The sequence below is a fragment of the Halichoerus grypus genome, chromosome 10 (genome assembly GCF_964656455.1).
Source record: "Halichoerus grypus chromosome 10, mHalGry1.hap1.1, whole genome shotgun sequence".
NCBI classification, from domain to species: domain Eukaryota; kingdom Metazoa; phylum Chordata; class Mammalia; order Carnivora; family Phocidae; genus Halichoerus; species Halichoerus grypus.
In genome coordinates, this window is record NC_135721.1 from 70,147,962 (window position 1) to 70,174,017 (window position 26,056).

The window sequence follows — 26,056 nt, forward strand, 5'->3', positions numbered from 1 at the left end:
TATCCACTGGAGAGGCAGGCTCTTGGCATTTAACAATGCCACTGTTCAAAGATGCTCTTTCCTTGTCCTTTTCATGGCACTTGAGGACCTTTGGGTGGAATTCTGTCTGAACAGTGTGAAAATATCAAAATAAAGCCCCACAGAAAGGCCAAGCGTGGCTGCCAGCGCCATCTCCCACCCCCACACAGCCACTCACAGACCCCCAGCGTCTCTCTCAGAGACGGGCAGCAGAAAAAGAGTAAATTCTACAGTGTTCCCAACTGGGTTTCCCCAATCAGAACAACTGTTCTGTTAGGGGGGTTAATAATCTTCAATTCCAAAATCACACGAATTTCCCCACTTGGGACAGTATAGTTGATATCCAAGCCTTACTACCAGTAAAGAACGCATAAACTGAGATACACAACCCAACTCTTCAGAAAATAAATTAAAGTCCCTCCTAAAGGGCCCTTAAAGGGAGTCAGAGACACCCACCCTCTGTGGGAGGGTGAAAAGCTTCTGAATGAAATTCCATTTCTGGAAAAGAAACTAAAAAATAAGAGGCCCGCTCACATCTGTACCCATAGACTCTGCCTTCCCTCCTATTGCAATGGGCGAACTGTGCATGCCCTTATCCAAATCAGCCCCTCCCTGACACCTCAGAACCCAGCCCCTGTGTACTCAGGGATATGATCCTAGCAATTTTCTCTCTCTCTCTCTCTCTCTCTCTGTCTTCGGCACCATCCATTTTCCTTTTGCTCCTGGATCACTGCCAACATACAGATATCCACCACCCAGGGGTAGACCAAAGGTGGGAGAGGGAGGGGTCAGCCCCGGATGCAAGCAATGAGATGTGCATTTCTGTAGAAAATTTACAAACAAGAATGAAAATGACTAAGTTAGTCTGCTTGCTCTTATCACCACGTGCTGGCAATCCAAAGCAATGTCTGAGATAAAATGCCCCCCCCCCAACTCTTCATGGGTATAGTGTTCTAAACAATTCCTACAATTACTGTTGAGTTTTAACAATACATATGTAAACATCAAATCAGCACATACTAACTTCTTAGCATTTAATGAACATTGTAGTCTACATAGAAGTTAATTTGAAAAACCCTGCGTTCTACAGTTGGACCCAGGACACTTGTGGACTCAGATATCCATATTCATTTTGGGAATTCATAACAGTCCAGAGTCGTTCAAACTTGCTTCAGGTGCAGTTCGGGTCTTCATTCCCTTTGGTATTACAGATTCCTGGGTGTAACCATCGATTCACAACGAACAATGATCGTAAAGATGAAGAAATAAAACTTGAGTTACTTCATTTTTGTCATTCTGCGTGACCATTTAGAGTTGCTATTTGTGTCTTTAAATTTAAAAGAGTAAAACAGTGACACCCCCCCCCCCCCGCTGGCTCAGTCAGAAGGGCATGAGACTCTTGATCTCAGGGTTGTGAGTTCGAGCCCCATGTGGGGTGTGGAGATTACTTAAAAATAAAGAAATAAACTTAGAAAATAAATAAGAATAAAAGAGTGAAGACAGAGTGTGTATGGCAAGATATAATATTTTTGCTTGGGAAGTTTTTGTTTGGTTACTTCACACATGAAATATTTATTGTACTTAAGTAATAGGACCTTTAAAATTGAAGTTTATCCTTCTATCTTAATCATTAATTATTTTAAAATTGAAGAAGGAATTAAGCAAATAAAACATTAAATTAGCAGTTGCCTAGATTGTACCTACTGCAGGTATTTCTGTATTATTAAAGTTCATGTATTAGTTACTGGACAACTATTTACATAGAATGTTATTACACCAGACTGTAACACAGAACCAAAGTACAAAACTGTTGGGTAAATATAAAAACTACTGAATAAATGGTTGTGTTGTTTTCATCCTGCAGGGAACTTGGAGGAATCTGGTGGGTGTTCACAAGATTGTGAAACCAGTAACTCGTTCGTAATAGTTCTAAATTTCATAACAAAATCTGAAGTGAGATCTCCACACCAACATGAAATAACACTGGCTGGTGGAACCTAAGCAAGAAAAATTTTTACAGCAAAACAAGAGACGATTAAAGCAATGGCTGCGTAATGCCTTCAACACCACACGCACAGTTAATGGAAACTCTGAAGCACGTAAGCGGGCGCATCCAAAGCACCTGATTGAAACAAGGCAAGATTCAGATGACATGGGACCGAAGAGTTGACAAGGAATTATTTTTGAGAATTACTGGCAATGAGAAAGAGAAGGGAAATTTTAGCAAGAGTCAACATCAATCAGATTTAAGAAAACAATGACGAAAAAGATGGAAACTACAGACACTACTAAGACCAAGACCAAGACTTTGGTCTTAAGGGGGAGGGGTGTTAAAAAAGATCTCATCCTCACCAGCTACTGTCCTATGGTTCCTATTTACAGCAAAGCTCCTCAAAAAAGCCAACTACTCACCGTCTCCACTCCTACTTGAGTTGTCTGTCAACGTCACCGATGATTTCCACGTTCCTAAATTCAATGGCCAATTCTTACTCCCAGCTTATAAGATCAGCAGCATTTGAGGCAGCTGATTACACTTAGTCTAGCTAGCTCCTCTTCCTCCCTCTCCTTTACCGGATCATCCTCGTTTTTCTGACCTCTAAACTTTAGAGTCTAAAAGCCCACTGCTCAGATCACTTCTACTCTTCATGCTCACTCTTAGGTGGTCTCACCCAGTCTTGCAGCTTTAAGTACTAGTGTCTCAAAACGTCCCATCTCTGGCCCAACCCTCTTTCCTGCCTGGTGTATCCACTTGGATGTCTGTCTGATAGGCATTTCAAAGTCAACACACCCAAACCTGCATTTATTTCTGATCTTTCTCCCCAAACTTTCTCTGCTAACATTCTTCCTCTTCTCCATAAAAGACAGCTCCCTTTTTTTAGTTGCTCAGGCCAAAAGTCCGGGAGTCAGTTTTGTTTCCTTCTTTCCCCCGCACTGGGAGCCAATCCAATCCATCAACACACACTGCTGGCTCTGTATTTCAGACGTGTCCAGCCATAGTTCATCCCCCAAAACCACTCCCAGTCACCACCACCTCTCACCTGGGTTACTGCAATAGCCTCCCAACCACACGCTGCTTCGTCACTAACCCCGTCTACATCCATGCAATCATCTTAACATGTAATTCAGTTCCTGTTGCTCACCTGCACAAACCCTCCAGTGTCTCCCGTCTCACTCAGAATAAAATCCAGTCCGTCCCCAAGACCACAGAGCCCTGCATGATCTGCTTCCCTCACCCACCCACCTCCCTGATCTCTCCCCCAACCATCCTCCTGTTCATCTGCTCCCACCACCCAGCAGCCATCTGCCCTCCTCGGTATTTCTCTGATAGGCCCAGCACACTCAGATTTCAGTGCCTCTGCCCTGGCATTTCCCTCTGCTGGACACACCCTCCTCTGGGAGATCTTGGTGACTCGCCTCCTCGCTTCTTTCAGGTCTCTGCTAGAATGTCATCTCATCAGAGAGGACTTCCCTGGCCAACCTATCTAAAACAGGTTTCCATTTTCTGCCACTCTGTTGCTTCACGCCCCCCCCCCCAGCAATGATTGCATCACAATATCTGTACTGTTTATTGTCCAACTTCCCCCCCCAATTAAATATGCTCTACAGGAATTCGCTGTTTTGTGATTGCTTATCCCAAGTGCCTAGAAAAATGCAAGCACATAGTAAGCACACAATAAACATTAGAGTCAGCAAGACAATGAATTGGAACAATGGTCACATAGCTTTTTGAGGTGATTCAAAGTGACCACTTAATGCAGCCAATGTCAAGCCAGTCTTCTGTACTTCAGAGTATGGAAGGCACCTTTGGGGACACCTGAAGTGTTTAGCCACATTCATATACTTACTCATGCTGTAAGATTTTTGGAAATACATTGTTCTAACAGGCTTTATAAGAAAATGACAACACCCACCCAGAAAGATTTCTGAAAGACAGAGCCCATCTTATAAAGACAATGTTAATTACTGGTTTCTGAGAACTACACAAGGTGAAGGCTGATCCCTGAGTTAAGGCGGTATGGAATATTCTCCTGGCAACATGTATTTGCTTACCTCAGAACCTAAAAGTACAATCCTGGGCTAGAGCTTTTTACAGCCCACGTGCAAGTTGATATACATCCACTAAAAGATCAGAAGTCAAACAGGATGGATTCATTGTAATATTTTATAAATATTTTAAAGTGAGCAGATTTAGAGTTTATTAACTCTCATTAAACAAAAATTGTTTGAAATCTGTTGAGAAGGAAGGCACCATTTTTCTGTGTCTTTAGTACTTAGAAATGTTTAGAGATAAGCATGGTATTTAAATCTCTAGGATGTGTAAAATTGTATTCAACAGCATTTTTAGACAGGGCATTAAGAATACTTAAATTGTTTGTCTACTGCATTAATTTTAATTACACTCCACTGGATTCACAATGCTTTGAAATGCTTTACAAAATGCCCCCAAGATCTTTTTATTAATCATAATACAAGCACCACCAAACTCAAATGCGGGTTCTTCTAACTCTGGGTAGCGGCAGCTTGCCTGTGAGCGCCCTCTTCTGTCTCAAAAGTATACCACAAGTTTCATTACGTGGAATTCACAGCAATTCTGGGTAGTACAACATGGGCTTTTCAGGGAAATGTCAACACACACAATCATATTATTTAAATATGCTGTCCTCCCACCTGAGATTTGTCAGACTGTTCTGGAGCAGGGAGGAGGGGAAGATGAGGGGAAAGTTGCAACCCCAGATGTTAATGGCAATTTGCATTTCATTCCCGGGAAATCTCTGAGAAATAAACTTTCATCTTTTAAAAGATGGAGCAACTAACTAGTCTAATCCATTTTCCTTTTCCTTATAGACAGAACATGATTTTAAAGGCAGAATAGTACCTGCAGGTTTTCTGTAAGGTATTCTTGGCAACTCAACTATTTGCTTTCTGATTAGCAACCTGTCTTGCTTTAAAAATTAACATACTGTCAAATTCATATTTAGATGCCAGTTCTAAGCAGGAATGTATTAATACAATTATAATCAGAAAAAATCTCTTGTTTCATGTAAACCGGGAAAATATACAGGGAATGAGGTTGAGCCCCATGAAACTGCCATCGAGAATGGTTAAATACTGACCACAACACATCAAATACACCCAGCCCTGTGCTTCGGAAGCCTGGGTAAAAGCACAAAGAGGGTCTGAGAGAGACACAGCACAAGGTAGTGGAATCAGGGTGTGTCTACACACAAAGCGGGCAGGATAGCCTGGGTGGAGTTGAGACAAAACAGGAAAGAACTGGTTGATGGGAATTTGAGGAATCTGATTACAAATATAATCAGTTTATGCCATTTGATTCTCTTGTTGTTCCTGCAGAACTGAAGCCAAACCCTGTTCATTCCAGTAGTGGTTAACGCGGTGCCCACTGATCTGGCTGCCATCAAGTTTATTTTCCGATGCCGTTTTGAGATTTAACTTCTCTAGCTAGATAAAAATTGAATTTCAACACATGGCAGCTTTCTTACAAAAAAGGCAGGTAGAGAGGTTGTTAAGATACATTTTCCCATCTTTTATGGCCCCCCCCCACCCAACACACACCTTATCTGAAATATATTCTGTACAACTGCATAAAAATCATTTTCTAAACTGAAAAAAATTTGCATTAAATGAACATCATTTCTATAATACTAGTTGCCAATGTTTGAAAATTCCTTAGGATTGTCCTGTGGACAAAGTGTGTATGGTTGTCAGGAAAAACTGGGAAAGACTTTTGACAGCAGGCGCCCTATTAGCTCATTTTTTCAGGTTACCAACACCTTTTGTTTTCTTTATTTTCCAGCTCTGTAAATTTTAGAAAACAGATATTAATGCAGACGATCTTTGTCTATACAAATGCAAATAAATTGTGTGGGGGCAGGGTGAATTGATTATTGATTATTGCCCTATGGATAGATCCATTTTGCATCTATTTGTAAATTGATTTCAGAATATTGCCTGTAACTGTATCTGCTCTTTGAATCGTCCTTAAAAGCAGCTGTAACATCTTACCAGTTCCCTCATTAGCTAATGAGTTAACTAAAACCTTGGGCACATACTCATATTATTTCTTTCTATGAGAGTAATGACTAGACCCACTTTTAAAAATCATCCTTTAACATCACAGATTGTAGTTTGATGGTGTTATTTTTCCAGGATGTGCCAAGATGTCACGTTCACTGGACTCCTTAATAATGAAGCCATACACATTTGCCTGAGAGAGAGTCAATTGTTTAAGATCCTTGAAATTGATTTCATACCTTAAAAAGAAAAAAAAAAAAATAGCCCCAGACCTTGCAAAAAAAGATATAAGTCCATCGCACAGCAAGAACCATTTGAAATACATCTTTAATTTTAAAAAATCAATATGCAATCTACAAAATACTTTGTTACATGATTATTAAGGCTCAATCTGTTTTCTATTTGTATTGATATGACATAAAAATCATATTTTGAGTAAGACATAATAATACTTAGTTATTATTAAGGAAGGCCTTCTAACTGAATTTATAAGAAAAAGGGCTGTATCATAAATACAGCTCCAGAATGAAGAAAACTAAAACCCTAAAACTGTCTAATGTACAAATCAGGTCAAAAATTCCAGCCTTTATTTATGGGCTGGAAAGGAATTATTGTTATACATCTTTAATGGATCAACTATTTGTATTCCCATAGAGAAATGAAATGTACTTAAATTCAGACCTGTACAACTGATAAGGCAACCATCAAGTCATGAATTCATTTACATGGTTAATATGATCCTTTGACGAGTAAGGCAACCAGATCAGAACAAGGAGAGCAAAACAACTAGTCTCAGACTGGTCAACTCCTTGGAACTCCACCATGGTATCCATCGAACAACTGATCCCCAAACGGTCAAACTGATCAAGGGTGGATCTAAAGTACTTAAATTAAAATGTTAGAAAGAAAGGAGTAGTTTCTCCTTCACTCACATCCTTCCTCCTTCCCAACCTCAAAAGCAGGGATTTTGCGGTTGTTTTAAAGATTATCATTTACCTTCTGGCGAAGGTAATTTCACTTCTTAATTTGTAAGTCTAAGTGAATCCTACCAGATTTTTCACTTAGAGCACCATGGTCACATATGACCTTCTGCCATTTCTGAGGTCAGAAGAATTGTATTAAAAAGCCTCTCCTCCCTTCACAGAATGTTAATTTAATGCTAAGTAATGAATATTTAAAGATCCTAATAGATGTGCAAATTAACAATTATGCTGGAGCACCCCGCTGTTCATGCTATCAACCTTTGCATTGCTGCAGAAACTCAGTTTGGGCTTCAGTCAGCCTTTTGTTACTCTATTTTCAACACTGAATCTTGAGATGCTCCTGAAGCCTGGATGGCAGCTGGGTAAATGACCCGAGCAGTGAGGTACCCACCAATACCGGGCAACCTGTGGAACATGAGAGGGTTGACTCACTGGACCCTTTGCTGGAATTCTTTGGAGGTGTAAATATTTATTAAGTTCATCTGAAGCAGGCTCTGAGTTCCTTATGGGCAGGATGCCATAAAACAGATTTAAAAGGAATGGCAGTTGTTAACCCAGCTGACTTCCTTAGGATCATGGAGCAGCATGGGGTCTAGCCTGACTCCATATTTGTTCTGAGCAGGACTGAAGTCACTCCAGAACGTGCCACACCAAATGATGAGGAAAGATAGTGGAATTTTTTTTTTTTTCTGAATGACACACACACAGATTCGGCCTCCTATGCGTCCACTTACTGTGGATGAGTTCCATAAGGAACTCATGGGCAGGATGCCATAAAATAGATTTAAAAGGAATGGCAGTTGTTAACCCAGCTGACTTCCTTAGGATCATGGAGCAGCACGGGGTCTAGCCTGACTCCATATTTGTTCTGAGCAGGACTGAAGTCACTCCAGAACGTGCCACACCAAATGATGAGGAAAGATAGTGGAATTTTTTTTTTCCTGAATGACACACACACAGACTGGGCCTCCTATGCATCCACGTAAGTCTCAAACACATGACCACTACAAGGACTGCATCAAGTGAAAAAGTGCAAGACCAATTCATTTGAACAGCCACCTTTCGCATCCTTTGTTTTTAAGGTAAAATAACAAAGAGCAATAAAATCCACTAACTGATACGGACCATTAGATGTTTGTTTTAATCTGTTTTTGAACAGATTAAAATAAATGTAAATACAACATTAAATAAAACATATGACATCAAGTCTGTGGGCCAACAAATAAATGCTGTTTGGAAGAACATTATGTCATTAGCTTTGACTCAAAACAAATCTGGTAAATAGAGAAATACGCCTCCTAATCACACTTAAGATTCAATACAAATTGAAGGTGTATTAATACCCCAAGGAGGACTTTGTTTTTCCAGACTAAAAAATATGTAGAATATGGAATTCATAAATTTTAAGTCTTACCTTTCACTGTAAATATTGAAAGAATATTATAAACAGAATTATAACTGCTAATACCATTGGCTTTTTATTAGAAACCAAGCATTTACCTGACTTTGAAGAATAGAAACGTCACCTCTTAAAAATCCAGGTAAAATAATCTAGTGTCTTTCATTTTCTTTATCTTTTAAAGAGAAATACTCTAAAGTAAGCAGAATTAGCATAAATAGCATGATAGCAGAACCAGCATAAAATAATCATAATATGATTTAGACTTCTACTCAAGAGAGGCTTGTGTTAATTACAAATAATACTTTTATCAAAAATACATTCTTAGAGTCTGTACTTTTGGGAGATAGTATTCATGAACTTTAAAAATTCATCTCTCATATACATAAATATTTTAACTAGTGTCCAATACCATTCCATTCTGAATCTCTCCAAGCAAAAGGCGGTATGTCTTAGTGACTTGTACTAAAATATGTATATCCACAGAAATAGCTTCTTTGCAACACACACCAGAATACAAATAGAATTTGAAAATGCTAACACCATGGGGGAAAGACAGGTACCAAATACAGTCGATGATTACTCACCAATGTAGTAAGAGCACAGGAAGATAAATTACTCAAAATTACAGATACTTCCACATCTCCATTTTAGCCTGTGGTTTCAGCATCATCCCACACCTAGCCACATTCCAGAGATGAGCAAGAGGAAAGATTGAGCATTTCGGTTTATGTCTCCTTTGAATGCCTCGCCCTCCAGTAGGTGGTGCTAACAGAGCAAGAAGAAATGGGGACCAGAAGACGATAAATATGGCCCCCAGGTGATCCAGAGTGCAAAACACTCAGCCACTGAGTAATTAAAAATCCAAAACCCTTTCGCCAAGCTGGCTTCCCATTAAAACTTTGAGTTTTAATGGGAAGCAAAAACATCATACACATGTTGGACACATTTTAGATGAAACCCCTGGAGCACAAACATATCAAAAGCATAAAATATTGATTGTTTGGTTTCAGGTCTTCACTTCTCGAAACACGGCCACTGGATCTGTCCTAAGCCCTCTATTCAGAAGTCATTTCCAGTACACAGAAGCAGATCTTTGTGTGGTTTCTGTGAATTACATATTTGAAAAGTGAGTCATCATTTACTCTTGCTACTCCTACTGAGTTACGCAGTCACCAGTTTTATCTGGGTCTTCTCCATCGATTTTAATCCTCTTCTTTTCTATTTCAACCTGTATGCAAAAGCAAAACATGACAGCATTAACCAACACAGCATTAACACTGCTCAGTCCTACTGCGCACATGACGCAAGGACTGAAGCCACCTCATCCTCTGGACACAGACGCAGTGCCCCCACTGTCTCATGCTAGCTCCTAGTGAGGCAGCCTGCTCTCCTCTTGGTCAACAGAGCCCCCCAAATCCTTCCCTCTAGTGTCAAGTCTTGAAGAGGACTGAAACTCTCCTCCCTTCTAAGTCAGACAGAGGGTTTATAAAATATACACAGAATACATATATCGATAAGACATTTAGGGTCTTGGCTAGACATGTGATCAATTATACCCCCAAGTATCACATCTGTAGCCTTTGGCCCACGTGAGATTTATAACCCACCCCAAATCATCTCATTAAGATGAACTCATTTACAAGCTAGTAAACCAGCTGGACAGAACCATCTACCTGCCACTCATCTTTTTCATCTCATCTCAAATGTTACCTCCTCACAGAGGCCCTCCTGGGCCACATGAAATAAGCAAGCCCTCCATCATCCTCTATCTTGTTCCCCTATTTTATCCTCTTCTTAGAATCCGTCCCTCTTGGAAACTCTTCATCTGTTTACAAATTATTTTTTGTTCCTGCGCTAGAAGGTATGCTTCGAGAGGACAAGAACCTGTCTCTTGTTCATGTTTGTGTCTCCAGCATCCAGGGTGGTACCTGGCACTTTGAAATTGCTCAATAAATACTTATGAAATGGAAAGTAACATTTTGAAACTGACTGTCACCAAGTGACGAGCAATTAGTAAATGCTATTCAAGCAGCAGAGACTTTGTTATGTAATTTTGAGCTGTCCTCTAAAACAAGAGGACACTGGAACAAGCCATGCATAGGAAAATAGGTATAAATGAATTCTCCATTGTACTTGACCCGCATTTCAGTCACATGTAATACTTATATTCCTAGTGTGACCGGTCAGGGTCTCCAAGAAGCAGTCTCTGAGATGGAGACTGGTGTGCAGAAAGCGTACTGGGGAGTGCTGTCGGGGTCCACGCCTGTGGGGGAAGAAAGGGGAGGGAAGGAAGCAGATGGAAGGAGTTGGGCTGCAATGCAGTCACTGGAAAGGCTTCAGCCGATCCCCAGGGTGAGCTGGAGCTAGGAGGGCTGCAGAGTTACCCCCAGCGGAGGCAAGAGGGTCTTGATACACCTGCATCCACGGAAGGGGGTGTGATGGGGGGCAAGGCAGCTGTCTTCAGCAGGGCAATTCCCAGCTGCTGGGAGAGTTAAGTCCCTTGGTCCCAAAGAGGCTGCACACAAGGGCACTCACTCATCATTAATTTTACTAATAGGGAAAAAAATCACTGGGCCCAAACACATAGGCTTATAAACAGATGGTCCAAAATAAAGAAAAAAAATCCCTGGCTTATACTACTATATTATAAAACCACCAGTTGGTGTTAATGATGTCGTACATAATCACACCATTTCAAGATACTGTGGGAAATCTGTGGCAGAGGTTATCTCTATATTTATTAACTTCGAAGACGAGAAGGAAAAGCAAGTTTAGAAATAGGTGCAAGTGTATGTCACTAACTCATCTGGCATAAAAATGCAGAAGAGCTGATGGTGAACATTTAAAATTGTTGCAATAGAATAACTCAGCATTTCCCAAAGGGTGCTCCACAGAATACTATTCCAGAAGATATTGATAGGTGTTCTACATACACGTGCCCGTAGAGACAAGATTCTGTAATCAATAAGTTGGGAGAAACTGAGTTAAGTCTAACAAGTTTCCTTATTGCAGAACTTCTCAGAGCCTTTATTTAGCATTAACTTAGTGCACAGCATGCCCCAACTTATTTTTTTCTTGGATCATTATATGTTTCCCATAGAACACACCTTGAGAAATGCTATTCTAACATAATTTTTATTATAAAGATGCTTCTGAAATGTGAATTCGTTTTTAATGCCCTGTTTTTCATTGAGAGCAGAATTAAATGGCACCGTGTGCTCAGGCTCCTGATTTCTAGAACTGAGAGAAACTTGGCTCACTGGTGACCATCACGTTTCCATGACTGGGCTCTTTTCTAGGTCAAATAAACACACATACATATACACATACACGGTCATTGAAGAGAGCAAAACGGAGATCTAAAGCCCAATCAGGTCACAGCACCAGAAGCTTCAACTTGAACCAAAGGGTTTTGGGATATACCTGAATGTTGTAGCAAGCTCGCTGATGAACATGTTTCTGTGGCTGGACATCGCTCTCCACCCCCAGAGACTTGACCTCTGTCCTCGAGGCACAGGTGTCCAGCATTCCAAACTGAACAGTAGCAAATGGATACCAATCAGAGGGAATTTCTTGGTCTGATCCAAGTTCTAGTTTGTATGACAAGCAATGGGGATGATCAGGACCTTGAAGAAAAGAAATCAAATGGTCAAAGTATTTTAATGGCCATTGAGCATTTCTCTTAAACATAAGAAGCACTCATCCCTCTCTTTAATAAACAATTCCGTTAGCACTGTGGCAGTGTAAGTTCTGTTTAAACAACATACCATCAAAATTCACAATTTTGCACCAACTAGGGGAAATCTATCTGTATTTTTTAAGTACTAGCTTTAAAATAAGCACAAGTTCATTACTATATATATGACATATTAACTCCTAAAGTGTTTAATTAAGAGTATGCTAAGTTTCTTTAATTAAATATGATAATATTTGTATTAAGCATCATTAATTGGCTATAATGTACATAGGATGTTAGGAAAAAAAAACCTTTCCCTTAAGTAGACTGAATAAGCTCTTACAATAATTCTTACCTTATTAATTTCCTTACCATTCTGTTTCTTGATAGATAATGCAAAGGTAAACTTCAGCCCAAATTGGGTCACATTATTAAAAATTCTAATTTTTTTAAGTAAAACTTATTAAAATTTTATTACATTTTAGAAACTACTCTAGGCCAAGAATTCTTTCTTCAGTAGAACGGATGATTTCTTACTGCTGTAATTCTTGCTCACCCCCCAACCCCAAAAGCTTTGCCTGGAACAGATGTACAGTGTAGAGATGGGCATATTGCTTTCAGTGTTTTAATCTAATATTTGTTTCCACTTAATTCAATTTTCCATGTATTGAGCATCTACTCTATGCTAAGCCAGGCTCGGTGCCAGACCCAGGGATATTGGATACATACAAAGATTTTAAGTGGGGTCTTATAAGGTGTGTGTACACGTGCACACATGTTACAATGGAGTAAAAAATGTTTCCAATGCAACCACTGTAGTAAGTCTACAAAGTTCCATGATTCTGTTGCGTTGTCCACAGCATCTACACATCTAATGCAGCCATCTTTATTTAAATAAATGTATGAGATTACAGTTATTTGAAAAGCCAGATTAAATTATTTTACCACTGACATACCTCGAGAAAGAACATTTCCATCAGAATATAGCTTTAGGCACAAAAAACAAGAGTTTAAAGGATTTCACTTAATTCTTAAGAGATAAATTGTCTTTCACTCCTTACAACCTGTTCCTTGTAGAGACTAATAGAATTCTAAGGCTTAAGAAGTCATCAATCAATTAACCAACAGATGCTCATTAGCCACCTCCATCACTTACACGGAGGGCAGGACAGCAGTGGCCTCTGAGGTACTCTAAGCTACCCAGATCACTGCAGGCAAGTGATAATTCACACACACACACACACACACACACACACCCAGGGGGGATTCCACAATCCACTACCCTTTGTTAGTCTTCTGTCTGCAGCAAGGAGGCAGTAAATTTATTTAAACTTAATTCAGGCACTCTTAAGTTCTTTATGGCACAGTGGCTAAGAGAGACACAGGACTCAGATGGCCCAGAGTCCAATCCCAACTCTGCTATTTAATGGCTATGTGATCCTAGACAAGTGCCTTGATGTCTCTGAGCCTCCGTTTCCTCATCTGAACTTGGGAGTGATGATGTTGGTGATGCTAACATGAAGCTTACAGGATCATCGTGAGGACTCAACAAACCAGCTGGCCCACGCAGAGCCCTAGAACCGTGGTATACTAGACTGGTACAGAGTGCTGGTTGTAACTTTGCAAAGTGCTATTTGATTATAAATCCACCATTATTATTTAATTACTAGTAATTTTGATAATGGACTGTGAAATCTACACTTTCAGAGCTGAAAATGGTATCGGAGACGGTCTAAGTTGATATTCCCATTTTAAAGGAAAGAATTCTTTTGGAACTTCTGCAACCAAAATTACTCAAGTTGAAGATAAAGTAATATTCCAAAAATGTTCAAAATAAAACTTCTTCTGCTTTTCTAAAAAATTGGCAAAAAGGAGAGCCTATTTCCCTTCAGGCTTTCTGACCTATTTTTCCTGGCTTTCAAAAACTCTAAATACTCTACAATGTCTAGTCATATACCCTCCACTTTAGACTTTGACCTCCAAGCAAAGAGGTATTGTGTCTTGTTCTTAGCACAATGTCTGGCACATTTAAGGCTCAATGGATATTGGTCAATCACGTTATTTAATCTCAGTGGCTTCCAGCAGGGGGCACTCTTGGGCTTTGGTAATTGCTACTCTCACAACATTCTTAGGACTGGGAAGGCAAGTCACAAATTCTTCTTTGGTGGAGTTGACATCTGGTCTTTATTGAACCAAAATATTTCACATCTCAAGGTGAATTTTGAGAGCTGGAGGGAAAGAATGGTAGGAGGATGACACAAGTGGGGAGAGAGCCACCAGTGTGCTAATGACAGCAATGAAAAAAAGCAGGCTTTATCTAAAAATTGGTAACATGGGAAGGTACAGATAGATATATTTATTAATTGGCCCTCCACCACTCTCACTCCCCTTTCTTTCTGTTCTTTTTTTTTTTTGTGGCTAACCAGTGTTCTCATCTGTCCCTCTTTCCCCCCCCACCCCCACCCTGGAGAAAGTTTCCTCTGTTTCTCTGTTGTCATTCACACTTTAGTGCGAAAAAGCTATCTGAGCTACCTGCCCAACGCCAACCTTTGCTGTAAAATGAAGGACTTGCCCACATTGTTAAAGGAATATTAAACATTGGCATGCTGGTAAAAGAGACATTTAAGGGGCCAGTAGCCCCTCCCACCTCCTTCGAAATCACATGGAAGTGAAAAAGAAAGGTTAATCCTGATCTCAAAAATTCACAGGAAGGGGGTGCCTGGGTGGCTCAGTCAGCTCAGCAACCCACTTTTGATCTCAGATCAGGTGTTGATTTCAGGGTGGTGAGTAAAAAAAAAAAAAATCCAAATGAGGAAAGGCATAACATTTTTTTAAAAATGATGTGCACAATGGACGAGTTCATATATTCTCTTTCAGGTTCCATTTTTTAAATATTTTTTTCTAACAGTACCAGTTTTTCAGAAACTTGCTTGAAAAGAGTAATGGTTAAAAAAAAAGATTTTATTGATTGATTGATTGATTGGAGGGGAGGGTGCAGAGGGAGAGGGAAAAAGAATCTCCAGCAGACTCCAAGCTGAGCGCGGAGCCCCACTCAGGGCTCAATCTCATGACCCTGAGATCATGACCTGAGCCAAAACCAAGAGTTGGATGCTTAACTGAGCCAGCCAGGCACCCCAAAAAAGGGCAATGTTTTCAAGACTTTTTAAAAATAATCCTGTTCTCTAAACACCCAATCGATTTAAGAATTGTATAGAAAAATAGAGATGCATTCAAAGAAACCGCTCCTCCGCGCGTGGTCCGAGGGCCAGCAGCGCTGGCATCACCTGAGCAGCGTGGAAAGCAGGGGCGGGGGGGGCCTCACCTGCTGAATCAGTCTACATTTTCAAAGGTGGTTCAAGCCACTCAAGACTTTTTCTCTGCCCTGACCTTACTCTTTCTACGCTTCTCCTCCGGAGGCAAACTGCCAGGCACCCTCTCCCTCTTCACGTTACCCTCCCCACCCACAGTGGGGAAACCACAGGACAGGCCACAGAAGCCCAGGTGTCCTAGCCCAGCCTCTCCCTGCCACCCTCCCCCCCCCCCCCCCCGACTCCACCTGACACAGCCCTCTGCCTTCTGTCTCGGCCCCCTTTTGGCCCACAGATCTGCTCTGAACAAAGCATCTTTGATCCCAAAGGATTTATTCCATGCATTATCACCGTCTAATTGCCTGGAATGCTTGTAAAACATCATTCTGTGTAGGCCTGGTGCTGTGACTGTCTTCCAGAAGAATTCCTGAAGGCCAGCGTCCCTGGAAATATCCACTCTTGTAATTGTTCTTAGCGAGCTCAGCTGCTAGTAAATACGGGTGGGAAGCAGTGAGAGCTCGGAGACGTAGGGTACACAGAGCGGGGAGGGATAACCTGTGCCTAGGGGACCATAACAGGTTTCACAGCAGAGCTCCCAGGGTCAGGAGTTCTCAACCCTGGCTGCGTAATAGAGCCTCTTACAAACACCAATACATGGGCCTCACCACCCAGAGTCTGATTGGTGGGGATGGGGCCCAAACATGGGGATGTTTTTAAAGCTCTAATGATTCTAAGGACTCCAACATGCTGCAGGGGCTAGGAAACAGATTTCTAAAGGAGTAGTGAGAGGATTCCAAGCTATCTCAGCTCATGGCACTATGGCCCACCTGTTTACCAAAGCCAGAGCCCTCGACCTCCTTGCACCCCTCCCGTCCCCTGTGCCCACAGGTAATCTGTCCTTGTCTTGAGGGCACCTCCTCTGAGTTTCCTCACCATCCTTCACTCCCTTCTTAGTGCTCCCACTGCCACTGGTCTTGCTTATCAGGCCCCCTCTTCTCCCAAGTCTCTGCATGTCTATACTCCTGAATCTCTCCTCTGCAATGTATGCCTAACTTCCTAAACCAAGGGATGATTCTGTCACAGTTGTGCCCGAAAACACTCCGGGAGCCCAGTAGACAGACAAAGTCCATACCCCAAAGCATGGCTCCCAACGTCCTCCATGTGCTGGTTCATTCTCTTTCCACTCTCTCAGTCCCAACACTTAACTACGATCCGCCACCTACAGGCCTGTCTCTGCTGTTTCTATCCCTGGTAGAATCCTACCGATTCTTCCACACCAAGCTGAACCATCACCTCTTGGGCCAAGACTTCCAGAGTGCCCCCTGCCGTTTATCACTCCTTTCTCTGGAATCCCAACTCTATGTGTGTGTTCCTGCCTGGAACACAGCACAATTCCGCAGCGCCTTCGCGTGCTTGCTGCCAGATCTGCCTCCCCTGCTAGGCTGCTAGGTCTCTGGAGGGCGGGGAGCAGGGTTGCATCTGTGTCTCCCGAGCACCAAGCGCAGAGTCTGTACCCGCGCGAAACTTAGTGGTGTTTGCAGAATGAATGAGTGAGCCCTCTTCTCAATGAATTCTTGGTGACTGAATCAATTAACTATGCCATTAGTTCTGGGAAAATACAGTGTTATAAACAGGATCATTTTCACAAGAACATTTCCATGTTGTTCCCCTTCCAAAATTAGAAAAGAATAGTTTGTATGGGCTCTCGGTTTGGAAAACAAGCATGGTTGCTCTGATTGGCTCTAACAGGAGTGCCTGCCCTGAGGCAGAGCAACTGGAACGGGCTCTTTGCGAGCCTGTCGCCCTGTTCCTTCGACCCCACCAGGACAAGCCAGCAGGATGAGCCCCTTGTGCTCCTCTCCAAAGTATAAGCAGGAGTCGGGTGATCACCCAGACATCAGGGGACATTTATGGACTGAGGAGATTACAGTAGGCATTCCAGCCTGTCTTCCTCTCTTTCCCTTCGTGTTTAGCAAAATTAAAGGCAATAATATGATTTCTATAATCCCTCTCACCTAAAAGTAGCACAGATAACTTTGAGAATAGATCATTTGGAACCCTGCACGCAAAACCTCAAAACTTGTTTCCCTGGGATGAAGATAACCTGAGAATGGTTTTAGCTTGCTTCTCCAACAAAGTTATAAAAGAAGGCAGGGAACATTACCTCTGTGGATTGAATCACGGGAGATATTCCCGCCACGCTGGAGTTGACGAGGAGGCACCATTAGAAGCCATCTGTGTGACTAAGCCACTCCACCACCACCTTGCCCTGCCTTGAGCCTGAGCTCTCCTTGCTATTCCTTGGAACTAGAACCCTACTAATAAAAATCATGAGAACACTGCAGAGCAGAATTTGGCATCAACTGAGGGGTGGGGGCGGTGTCGAGGAGGACTACTGTGCAGTGCCTTCCCTTCTGCACGAGGGCCTGGGACTCCTCAGCCACCCAGCTGTGTCTCTCACCTGCTGGACCCTGTCCTTTGCCCAGGCTACAATCAGCAGACAGATGTTAAGTTAGCAAACCACAAGTCAGACAGGGTGGTCCTGGACCAAGGGCATGATCCATCCTACCCCTCAAGTCCAATATAGTTTAGGGTTTGCTCTTCCTTCTCCAGAACATTCCAAAGCCTACAGAGCAGTGTCCCTCAACCATACATTAGGTTCATCTGGGGAGCTCTCAAAACATACAGGTGCTTAGGCCCCTCCCCGAGACATTCTGATGTACTTGGCATGGAATAGAGCCTGAACATCAAAATTATCCAACAGCTCTCAGGCTATCCTAACATACTGTCAAGTCTGAGAAATACTGCAATAGGTCCACCCCAATAAAAATGCTTCCTCTGAAGTCCACAGCCTGAAGGGTCCTAAGATGAAATTAAATTTCCCTGATGGACTAGACCAGCTGTGAACTATTTAGAAGCAGGGATGGGCTCTTATTCATCTTTAGCCCCAGCACCTGATGTGGTACCTGGTTTACAGTAAGTGCTCAATAAAGGTTTGATTGAATGAGTGACTACATCAACTCAGATCCCCAAATCTGCCCCCCATAACCCAGTGTTCTGCTAGAAATAACTGTACTGGGCGCCTGGGTGGCTCAGTGGGTTAAGCGTCTGCCTTCGGCTCAGGTCATGATCCTGGAGTCCTGGGATCAAGACCCACGTCGGGCTCCCTGCTCAGCGGGGAGCCTGCTTCTCCCTCTCCCTCTGCTGCTCCCCCTGCTTGTTCTCTCTCTCTCTCTCTCTGTCAAATAAATAAATAAATAAAATCTTTAAAAAAAACAGAAATAACTGTACTAACACAGGGAGCAGCCTTAATTTCAAAATTTGCTTTTTTGCTCATTATAGACACCCAAGACTAAGTTACTATTCTAACATAAATGTGGTGCCAGGACTGTCTTTTTAAAGTTCTGAACTTCTAGATTCATTGTTTTCTTTGCAAATATTTTGAAAATTAACTGAATTTTTAATGCTTGGGTTGTATCTACGTAATTCTGAAATAACTAGTCAAGATGGCCAAATTAAATCAGCTAAAGAAATCAATTTGGGTAAAAATGAAAGGCAGTCTTATTTCAAAGAACAGGGAGCAAAACCTAAGGAGAACGTGGTACTGGCTGAGAATACAAAAAAGTTCAGGTATATTCATGGATGAGAGATCTTTAAAGGTTAATTAGGGAATCTAAGCTCTGTGAGCAATAGTTTTAACATCTGAGGTTGGTGGCTGATGTCAAAAAGTCCAACGAGGCAATCTTCCCTCAGTGCCACCATCCACAAGAAAATCTTAGCTTAGGGTTATTTTTTTATGATATTAAAAAAAAAATTTTTTTAAGTTAAACTTAATCTGGTAGAAATAGGCAGAGAGGACAAACTAAATCCGCCGTTTGACTAAATGTTGCCCCTCCCACCAGGGCAGCGCTAGCATGGCCCCCGGGCACTGAAGTGATCCTGTGTCTCAGCCTGGTTTCAACCCAAGGAGGAGGGTGCAAACACTGAAACTACTTAGTGAGCAAATCAACTTGGGGTGTTGAATATTTACTTGAATTTTTATCAGGAAGCCGGTCTATCTTCCATACAACGGCCCGGTAGGCACTCTCATATTTTGCTGACCCCACAGTGACCTGTATAACAGGTTCAGATTCGGGTTCGTGTAAATTCCCCAGACATGCCCGGCGGTTCATTTTGGCTTTCAGGGACTTCTGCCTCTGGAGGTTCATGGTCCAGAGGGCCTTGATCCACTGCGACGGGACAGGAAAGTGTATCATGATGTTGTCACAGGATCTCAAGGAACTGGCATAGGATGGTCTCTGAGCCAAGGGGGCCATGTTGACAAAGGCCTGAAGCTCCACATATGCCCCCTGGACAACCACCACGGACTTGAGGGAAAAGGGAAGATCCTCCCCCTTATACAAAGTCTTAAAACGCATCAGCTCAAACCGGCAGGCATCCAGCGGTACAAACTTAATGGTTCTTGATTGCTCGAATTCCTGTGCTTTCACACACTTATGAAAATGATGGTCAAGAATATCAATCCCCTTCTTTTCCGGGTCTTTTTCAAAATAGCGTTCATTTCGCTTCTGCAGCTCAAGGTCATTCAAGGTCAAAAAGCATTCTGTGTTCCCATTCACAAAGCAGAGGCAACAGAGTTGAGTTATGACAGTGCTTTCAACCAATTTTCCTTCTTCTTTAGTGATTTTCCCCCAGAAGTTGTCCACAATTTCCAGGGAAATTTCTTGTTCCTCATAGTTCTTTTTTGGTTTTGAAACACCTGGCAGCTTTGTCAGCTCCTCCTCCACAGTAGTCAGGAAGTCGAGGAAATCATGGTACTCTGTGGACCCTAACTTCAGCATCTGGTCGATGTCTGGTTCATGAACTACTTCTGTCTTAGAGTGGTATTTCCTTTTTTCTGTGTAAGACACATGTTCAATCTTCACAGTATGGATTTTTCCTGCCACACTAAAGTTCTCAACTTTGGGTTCAGAAAGCCTACAATGTGGATCGAGCTGTAACTCCTTAAATGGTTTTTCTAACCCCTTCTCATAATACATTTGCAAAATACCACCAGGTAAGACTTTCAGAAAAATTGGTCCCCACTGACGGGAAGACATCATGTTCTTCTTCTCAGGAATTCTCAACATGAAAGACCATCCAGGTTTTGGCTGACTCCTGAAGAGCGTCTGGGGGACAAAGGAAGATGCAGTGTCTTCAGCATACAAACACTGCACAGACAAATTTCCACAGGGGTCTTGCTCCTCAGCTGACTGGAGATGTTCAAGCTTCTCACAGATGTAGTTAAGTGAACCCTGATTTAAGCTTTTTTGATCGAGAGGCACCTCTTTGTCTCTTGATGGGTACATCTTTCTGCTTCCTGAAGGGTCAAAGGCAAACTGGGAAGCACCGCCTTCATCTTTCCAAAATGGACTTGAAAAAGCACAGTCCTCCCGAAAATACTGAAACTTGGGGGCATCACTCTGAAACCCTAGGCTTTCAGCCTGGGGAGGGCCAATTTCATCTGGAAGACCCACTCTGGGAGCTGGATGTGTACCTGAGTGGTCACTGGGTAAGAAAGCATGGGATAAACAGGTTGGTTTAGTAGACAGTAAGGAAGAGTCTGCTCCTGGTGTTGTAAGTGGACTGTTTGAAGATGATTCTGGGATAGGATAAAGCATATGAGTCCCTGCTTTGGGGACACCAGGAAAACCTGGGAAGTCCTTGGTAGGTGTAGAAAGAGGAGAGTTACTTGGAGGTCCTGGACTAAAGTAAAAGTCCATGATGGGAGAGGAGAGGGGGCTACTGTTGGCAGAGGAAGATCCACTGGGAAATTCTTTAGCACCAGAAAGGGTCAGCTTAAGTCCATTGGGCCTACAGATGCCTTGATTCTCCAGAGGTAAATTCTTTGACTTTTGAGAAGACTGAAAAGCAGGGTCATCATCAAATGTGACCCAGTTGCCTGGGTTTGTAGAACACATCTTTGGAATCAGATTGTGGTCTTGTCTATGAATCAGGTATGTTGTATCTGTTAAAGGAGAAAGAGACAAGAAGAATATTAAATGAGGAGGGGGAGGAAATTCAAGTGACTTTAGTTCTGAGAAATACTTAGATTAAAAACAAACAAACAAACAAAAAAACCAGGGGGCGCCTGGTTGGCTCAGCTGGCAGAGCATGAGACTCTTGATCTTGGAGTCATGGGTTCAAGCCCCATGTTGGGCATAGAGCTTACTTAAAAAAAAAACAAAATAAAATAAAGTGTTGTCACAAATAGAAGTTCAAAATTAAAAAAATAAAAATAAAAGCAACCAGATTTACAGATTAACTGAGTTGAAAGAAATGCTTAAGAACTGTAACACTTCTGATGATTAAATGGATTAACAACAACAACAACAAAAAAACAAGATCTAACCGTACACTGTGTACTTGAGACTCATTTGAGATTTAAGGACAAACTTAGGCTGAAAGTGAAAGGAAGTAAAAAGATATTCTATGCAAACAGAAACGAGAGCAGGCAGGGGTGGCCATATTCCACCAGGCAAAATAGATTTTACGTCAAAAGCTGTCACAAGAGACAAAGCAGGACATTATATAATGATAAAAGGGTCAGCTCACCAGGAAGATATAACAATTACAAGTATATATAAAGCCAACATCAGAGCACCCAAATATATGAAACAAACATTAAAAAACTGAAGAGAGTTACAGACAGCAACATAATAATATTATTCAATACCCCACTTTGAATAACGGATAGAACATCCAGATAAAAGATCAATAAGGAAACAAAGTACTTGAACAACACGATAGACCAGACAGACATTCCACACAACAGCAGCAGGATACACGTTCTTTACAAACATACACAGAATATCCCCCAGGCTAGATCACATGTTAGGTCACAAAACAAGTCTTAACAAATTTAGGAAGACTGAAATCATACCAAGCATCTTTTCTGGCACAATAGAATGAAACTGGAAATCAACAGGAGAAGGAAAACTGGAAAATTCACAAATGTAGCAATTGATCGAAATTTAACAACCAGTAGGCCAAAGAAGAAATCAAAAGGGAAGTGAGAAAATATTTTGGGGTAAGCAAAGTGAAAACACAACATACCAAAACTTATGGATGTAGCAAAAGCAGCAGACAGAATAGAGTTTATAGTGGTAAACACCTACATTAAAAAAAAGAAGAAGAAAGATATCAAATAAACAACCTAACTTTAAAGCTCAAAGAACTAGAGAAAGAAAAACAAACTAAGCCCAAAGTTAGGAGAAGGAAAGAAAGAATAAACATTAGGGCAGAAATAAATGAAATAGAGAATATAAAACAGAAAAGAAGGGAAACTAAGAGTTGGTTTGTTTTAAAAGATCAACAAAACTGACAAGCCTTTAGCTGGACTGAGAAAAAAAGAGAAAATACTCAAAACCAGAAATGCAAGATGTGACATTAAACTTATGTCACAGAAATAAAATAATGATTATAAGGAACCACTATGAACAATTACATGCCAGCAAGTTGGATAACCTAGAAGAAATGGACAAATTCCTAGAAACATACAATCGACCACGACTGAATCATAAAGAAATAGGAAATCTATAATTAGCAAGGAGATTGAATTGGTAGTCAAAACCTCCCAAAAAAATAAAAGCTCAGGCCGAGATGTTTTCACTGGAGAACTCTACCAAACATTTAAAGAAAAATTGATACCAATCCTACTCAAGCTCTTCCAAAAAACTGAAGAGGAAAGAACACTTCCAAACTCATTTTGTAAGCCCAGCATTACTCTGATACCAAAGCTAAAGATACTATAAGCAAGAAAAATACTATATCCCTGATGAATATAAATGCATAAATCCTCAATAAAATACTAGCACATCAACTTCAACAACACATTAAAAGGATCATACATCATTATCAAGTGGCATTTATTCTTGGGATGCAAGGACAGTTCAACATATGAAAATCAATCAAAGTGATATACCACATCAACAGAACAAAGGATAAATATCACATGATCATCTCCATAGACCCAGAAAAAGCACCTGACAAAACTCAACACCTTTTCATGATAAGAGACTAGCCAACAAACTAAGAAGGAAAACCTCAAAATAATAATAAAGGCCATCTATGAAAAGCCCATAATTAACCTCATACTCAATAGTGAAAAACTAAAACTTATCCTCTAAGATCAGGAACAAGGCAAGGATGTTCACTCTTTTTTTTTTTTTTTAAGATTTTATTTATTTATTTGACAGAGACAAACAAAGCGAGAGAAGGAACACAAGCAGGGGGAGTGGGAGAGGGAGAAGCAAGGCTCCCTGCAGAGCAGGGAGCCCGATGCGGGGCTCGATCCCAGGACCCTGGGATCATGACCTGAGCCGAAGGCAGATGCTCAACGACTGAGCCACCCAGGCGCCCCAAGGATGTTCACTCTTACCGCTTCTATTCAACATAGTCCTGGAAGTTCTAACAAGAGCAATTAGGCAAGAAAAAGAAATAAAAGGCATCCAAATCAGAAAGGAAGAAGTTACATTTTGTCTATTTACAGATATGATCTTATCTATAGAAAACCCTAAACACACACACACACAGTTAGAAGTAATACACAAATTCAGCGAAGTCTCAGGATACAAAATCAACAAACAAAAATCAATTGCATTTCTATACACAAACAATTAACAATCCAAAAAGCAAATTAAGAAAACAATCCCATGTACAATAGCATCAAAAAGAATAAAATATTTAGAAATAAATTTAATACTGAAATAAATTACACTGAAAAGTAATTGCTGGAAGAAATTAAAGAAGACACAAATAAAAAGATATCCCACATTCATAGATTGGAAGACATAATATTGTTTAAATGTCCATACTGCCCAAGGCAATCTACAGATTCAATGCAGTCCCTACCAAAGTCCCAATGACATTTTTTGTAGAAATAGAAAAAACAATCCAAAAATTCACATGGAATCTCAAAGGTCTTTGAATAGCCAAAATAACCTGGAGAAAGATAAACAAAGGTGGCAGTCTCATACTTTCTGACTTTAAAACATTACAAAGCTGTGGTACTCAAAACAATATGGTACTGGCATAAAGGCATATAGACCAAAGGAACAGAATATTAAGCCCAGAAATAAACTCACACACATGGTCAAATGATCCTCACCAAGGATGCCAAGATTATATAATGGGGAAAGGATAGTGTCTTCAACAAGCTGTGTTGGAAAACTGGATATCCATATGCAAAAAAAATGACACTGGACCCTTATCTTATACCATACAGAAAAATCAACTACAAATGGATTAAAGACTTAAACATAAGACCTGAAACTATAAAACTCCTATAAGAAAACATAGGGGAAAAGCTTGATGACATTGGTCTTGGCAATGATTTCTTGGATAGGATACCAAAAGCACAAGCAACAAAAGCAAAAATAGACAAATCGGACTACATCAGACTCAAAATCTACACAGCAAAGGAAACAATACAGTAATGAGGCAACCTACAGAATGGGAGAAAATATTTGCAAACCATATATCTGATAAGGGTTTAATATTCAAAATACATAAGGAACTCCTGCTCCATAGCAAAGAAACAAATAAACCAATTTAAAAATGGGCAACAGACTTGAATAGACATTTCTCCAAAGAAGACATACAAATGGACAACAGGTATATGAAATGATGCTCAACATCACTAATCAGCAGGGAAGTGCAAATCAAGACCACAATATCACCTTATACCTGTTAGGACGGTGATTACCAAAAAAACCCAAAAGAAAAGAAAAGCAAAAAACAAACAAAAGAACACAAAATAACAAGTGTTGACAAGGATGTGGAGAAATTAGAACCCTTGTGCACTGCTGGTGGGAATGTAAAATGAAAAACAACATAGACTTTCCTCAAAAAAAAATTTAAATAGAACTACCATATATATGATCCAGCAATCCCACTTCAGGAATTATATCCAAAAAAATTAAAAACAGGATCTCAAAGAGATATCTGCACTCTCATCTTCCTTTCAGCATTATTTACAATAGCCAAAAGGTGGAAACAACCCAAATGTCCATTATCTGATGAACGGGTGAAGAAAATGTGGTATATGGACATATGGTGAATCTCATTCAGCCTTTATAAAGAAAGGACATTCTGGCACAGGCTACAACATAAATGAACCTTAAGAGCATTATGCTAAGTGAAATAAGCCAGTCACAAAAACACAAATACTACGTGATTCCACTTACATGAGGTATTTACAGTAGTCAAATGCATATAAGCAGAAATGAGAATGGTGGGGCTGGGTGGGGGGAAGGGGAGAGGGAAAAGGGGTGTGGCTCTTAGTGGGTATAGAGGTTTAGTCATGCAAGATGAAAGAGTTCTAGAAATCTGTTGTAGAACAGTGTGCATACAGTTGACAATAGTGTACTGTACACTTAAAAATTTGTTGAGGGCAAAAAAAAATTGTTAAAAACTTGTTATTTATTTACCACAATTTTAAAAAAACTACAAAAAAATTTCTAAAAATTTAAAAACCACAACACTTTTTAATCAATTCAGAAAGTCTTTATTTGAATGACTGTGTAGTGAGAACTTGCTAGTGTTGTAGAAAATATAGAAGATAAAAACCCAATTTATAATGAACTTCTTATAACCC

The 26,056-nt window shown here is 40.8% G+C and overlaps 1 protein-coding gene and 1 long non-coding RNA gene across 6 annotated transcripts in view; both read right to left on the reverse strand.

Moving 5' to 3' along the window:
• Nucleotides 1-1,038: 1,038 nt before the first annotated feature.
• Nucleotides 1,039-3,200, reverse strand: LOC144379360 (uncharacterized). Its single transcript, XR_013442193.1, has 2 exons — nucleotides 2,431-3,200; nucleotides 1,039-1,233 (listed from the first exon to the last, which is right to left on the reverse strand). It is a non-coding gene; the product is annotated as an uncharacterized LOC144379360 (long non-coding RNA).
• Nucleotides 3,201-6,360: 3,160 nt separating this feature from the next.
• The window catches only part of STON1 (stonin 1), a 48,423-nt gene continuing 28,727 nt past the window's right edge, over nucleotides 6,361-26,056 (reverse strand). For 4 of the 5 annotated variants that reach the window (XM_036069216.2, XM_036069217.2, XM_036069214.2 and 1 more), the window contains 3 exons: nucleotides 19,451-21,427; nucleotides 11,860-12,062; nucleotides 10,577-10,699 (listed from right to left, as the gene is read on the reverse strand). In XM_036069216.2, coding sequence (XP_035925109.1) covers nucleotides 10,607-10,699; nucleotides 11,860-12,062; nucleotides 19,451-21,380 — 2,226 coding nt within the window. In that variant the 5' untranslated portion in view covers nucleotides 21,381-21,427 and the 3' untranslated portion in view covers nucleotides 10,577-10,606. Of the gene's footprint in view, nucleotides 9,665-10,576; nucleotides 10,700-11,859; nucleotides 12,063-19,450; nucleotides 21,428-26,056 lie in introns of those variants that run through there. The other variant, XM_036069215.2, reaches the window with a different exon arrangement.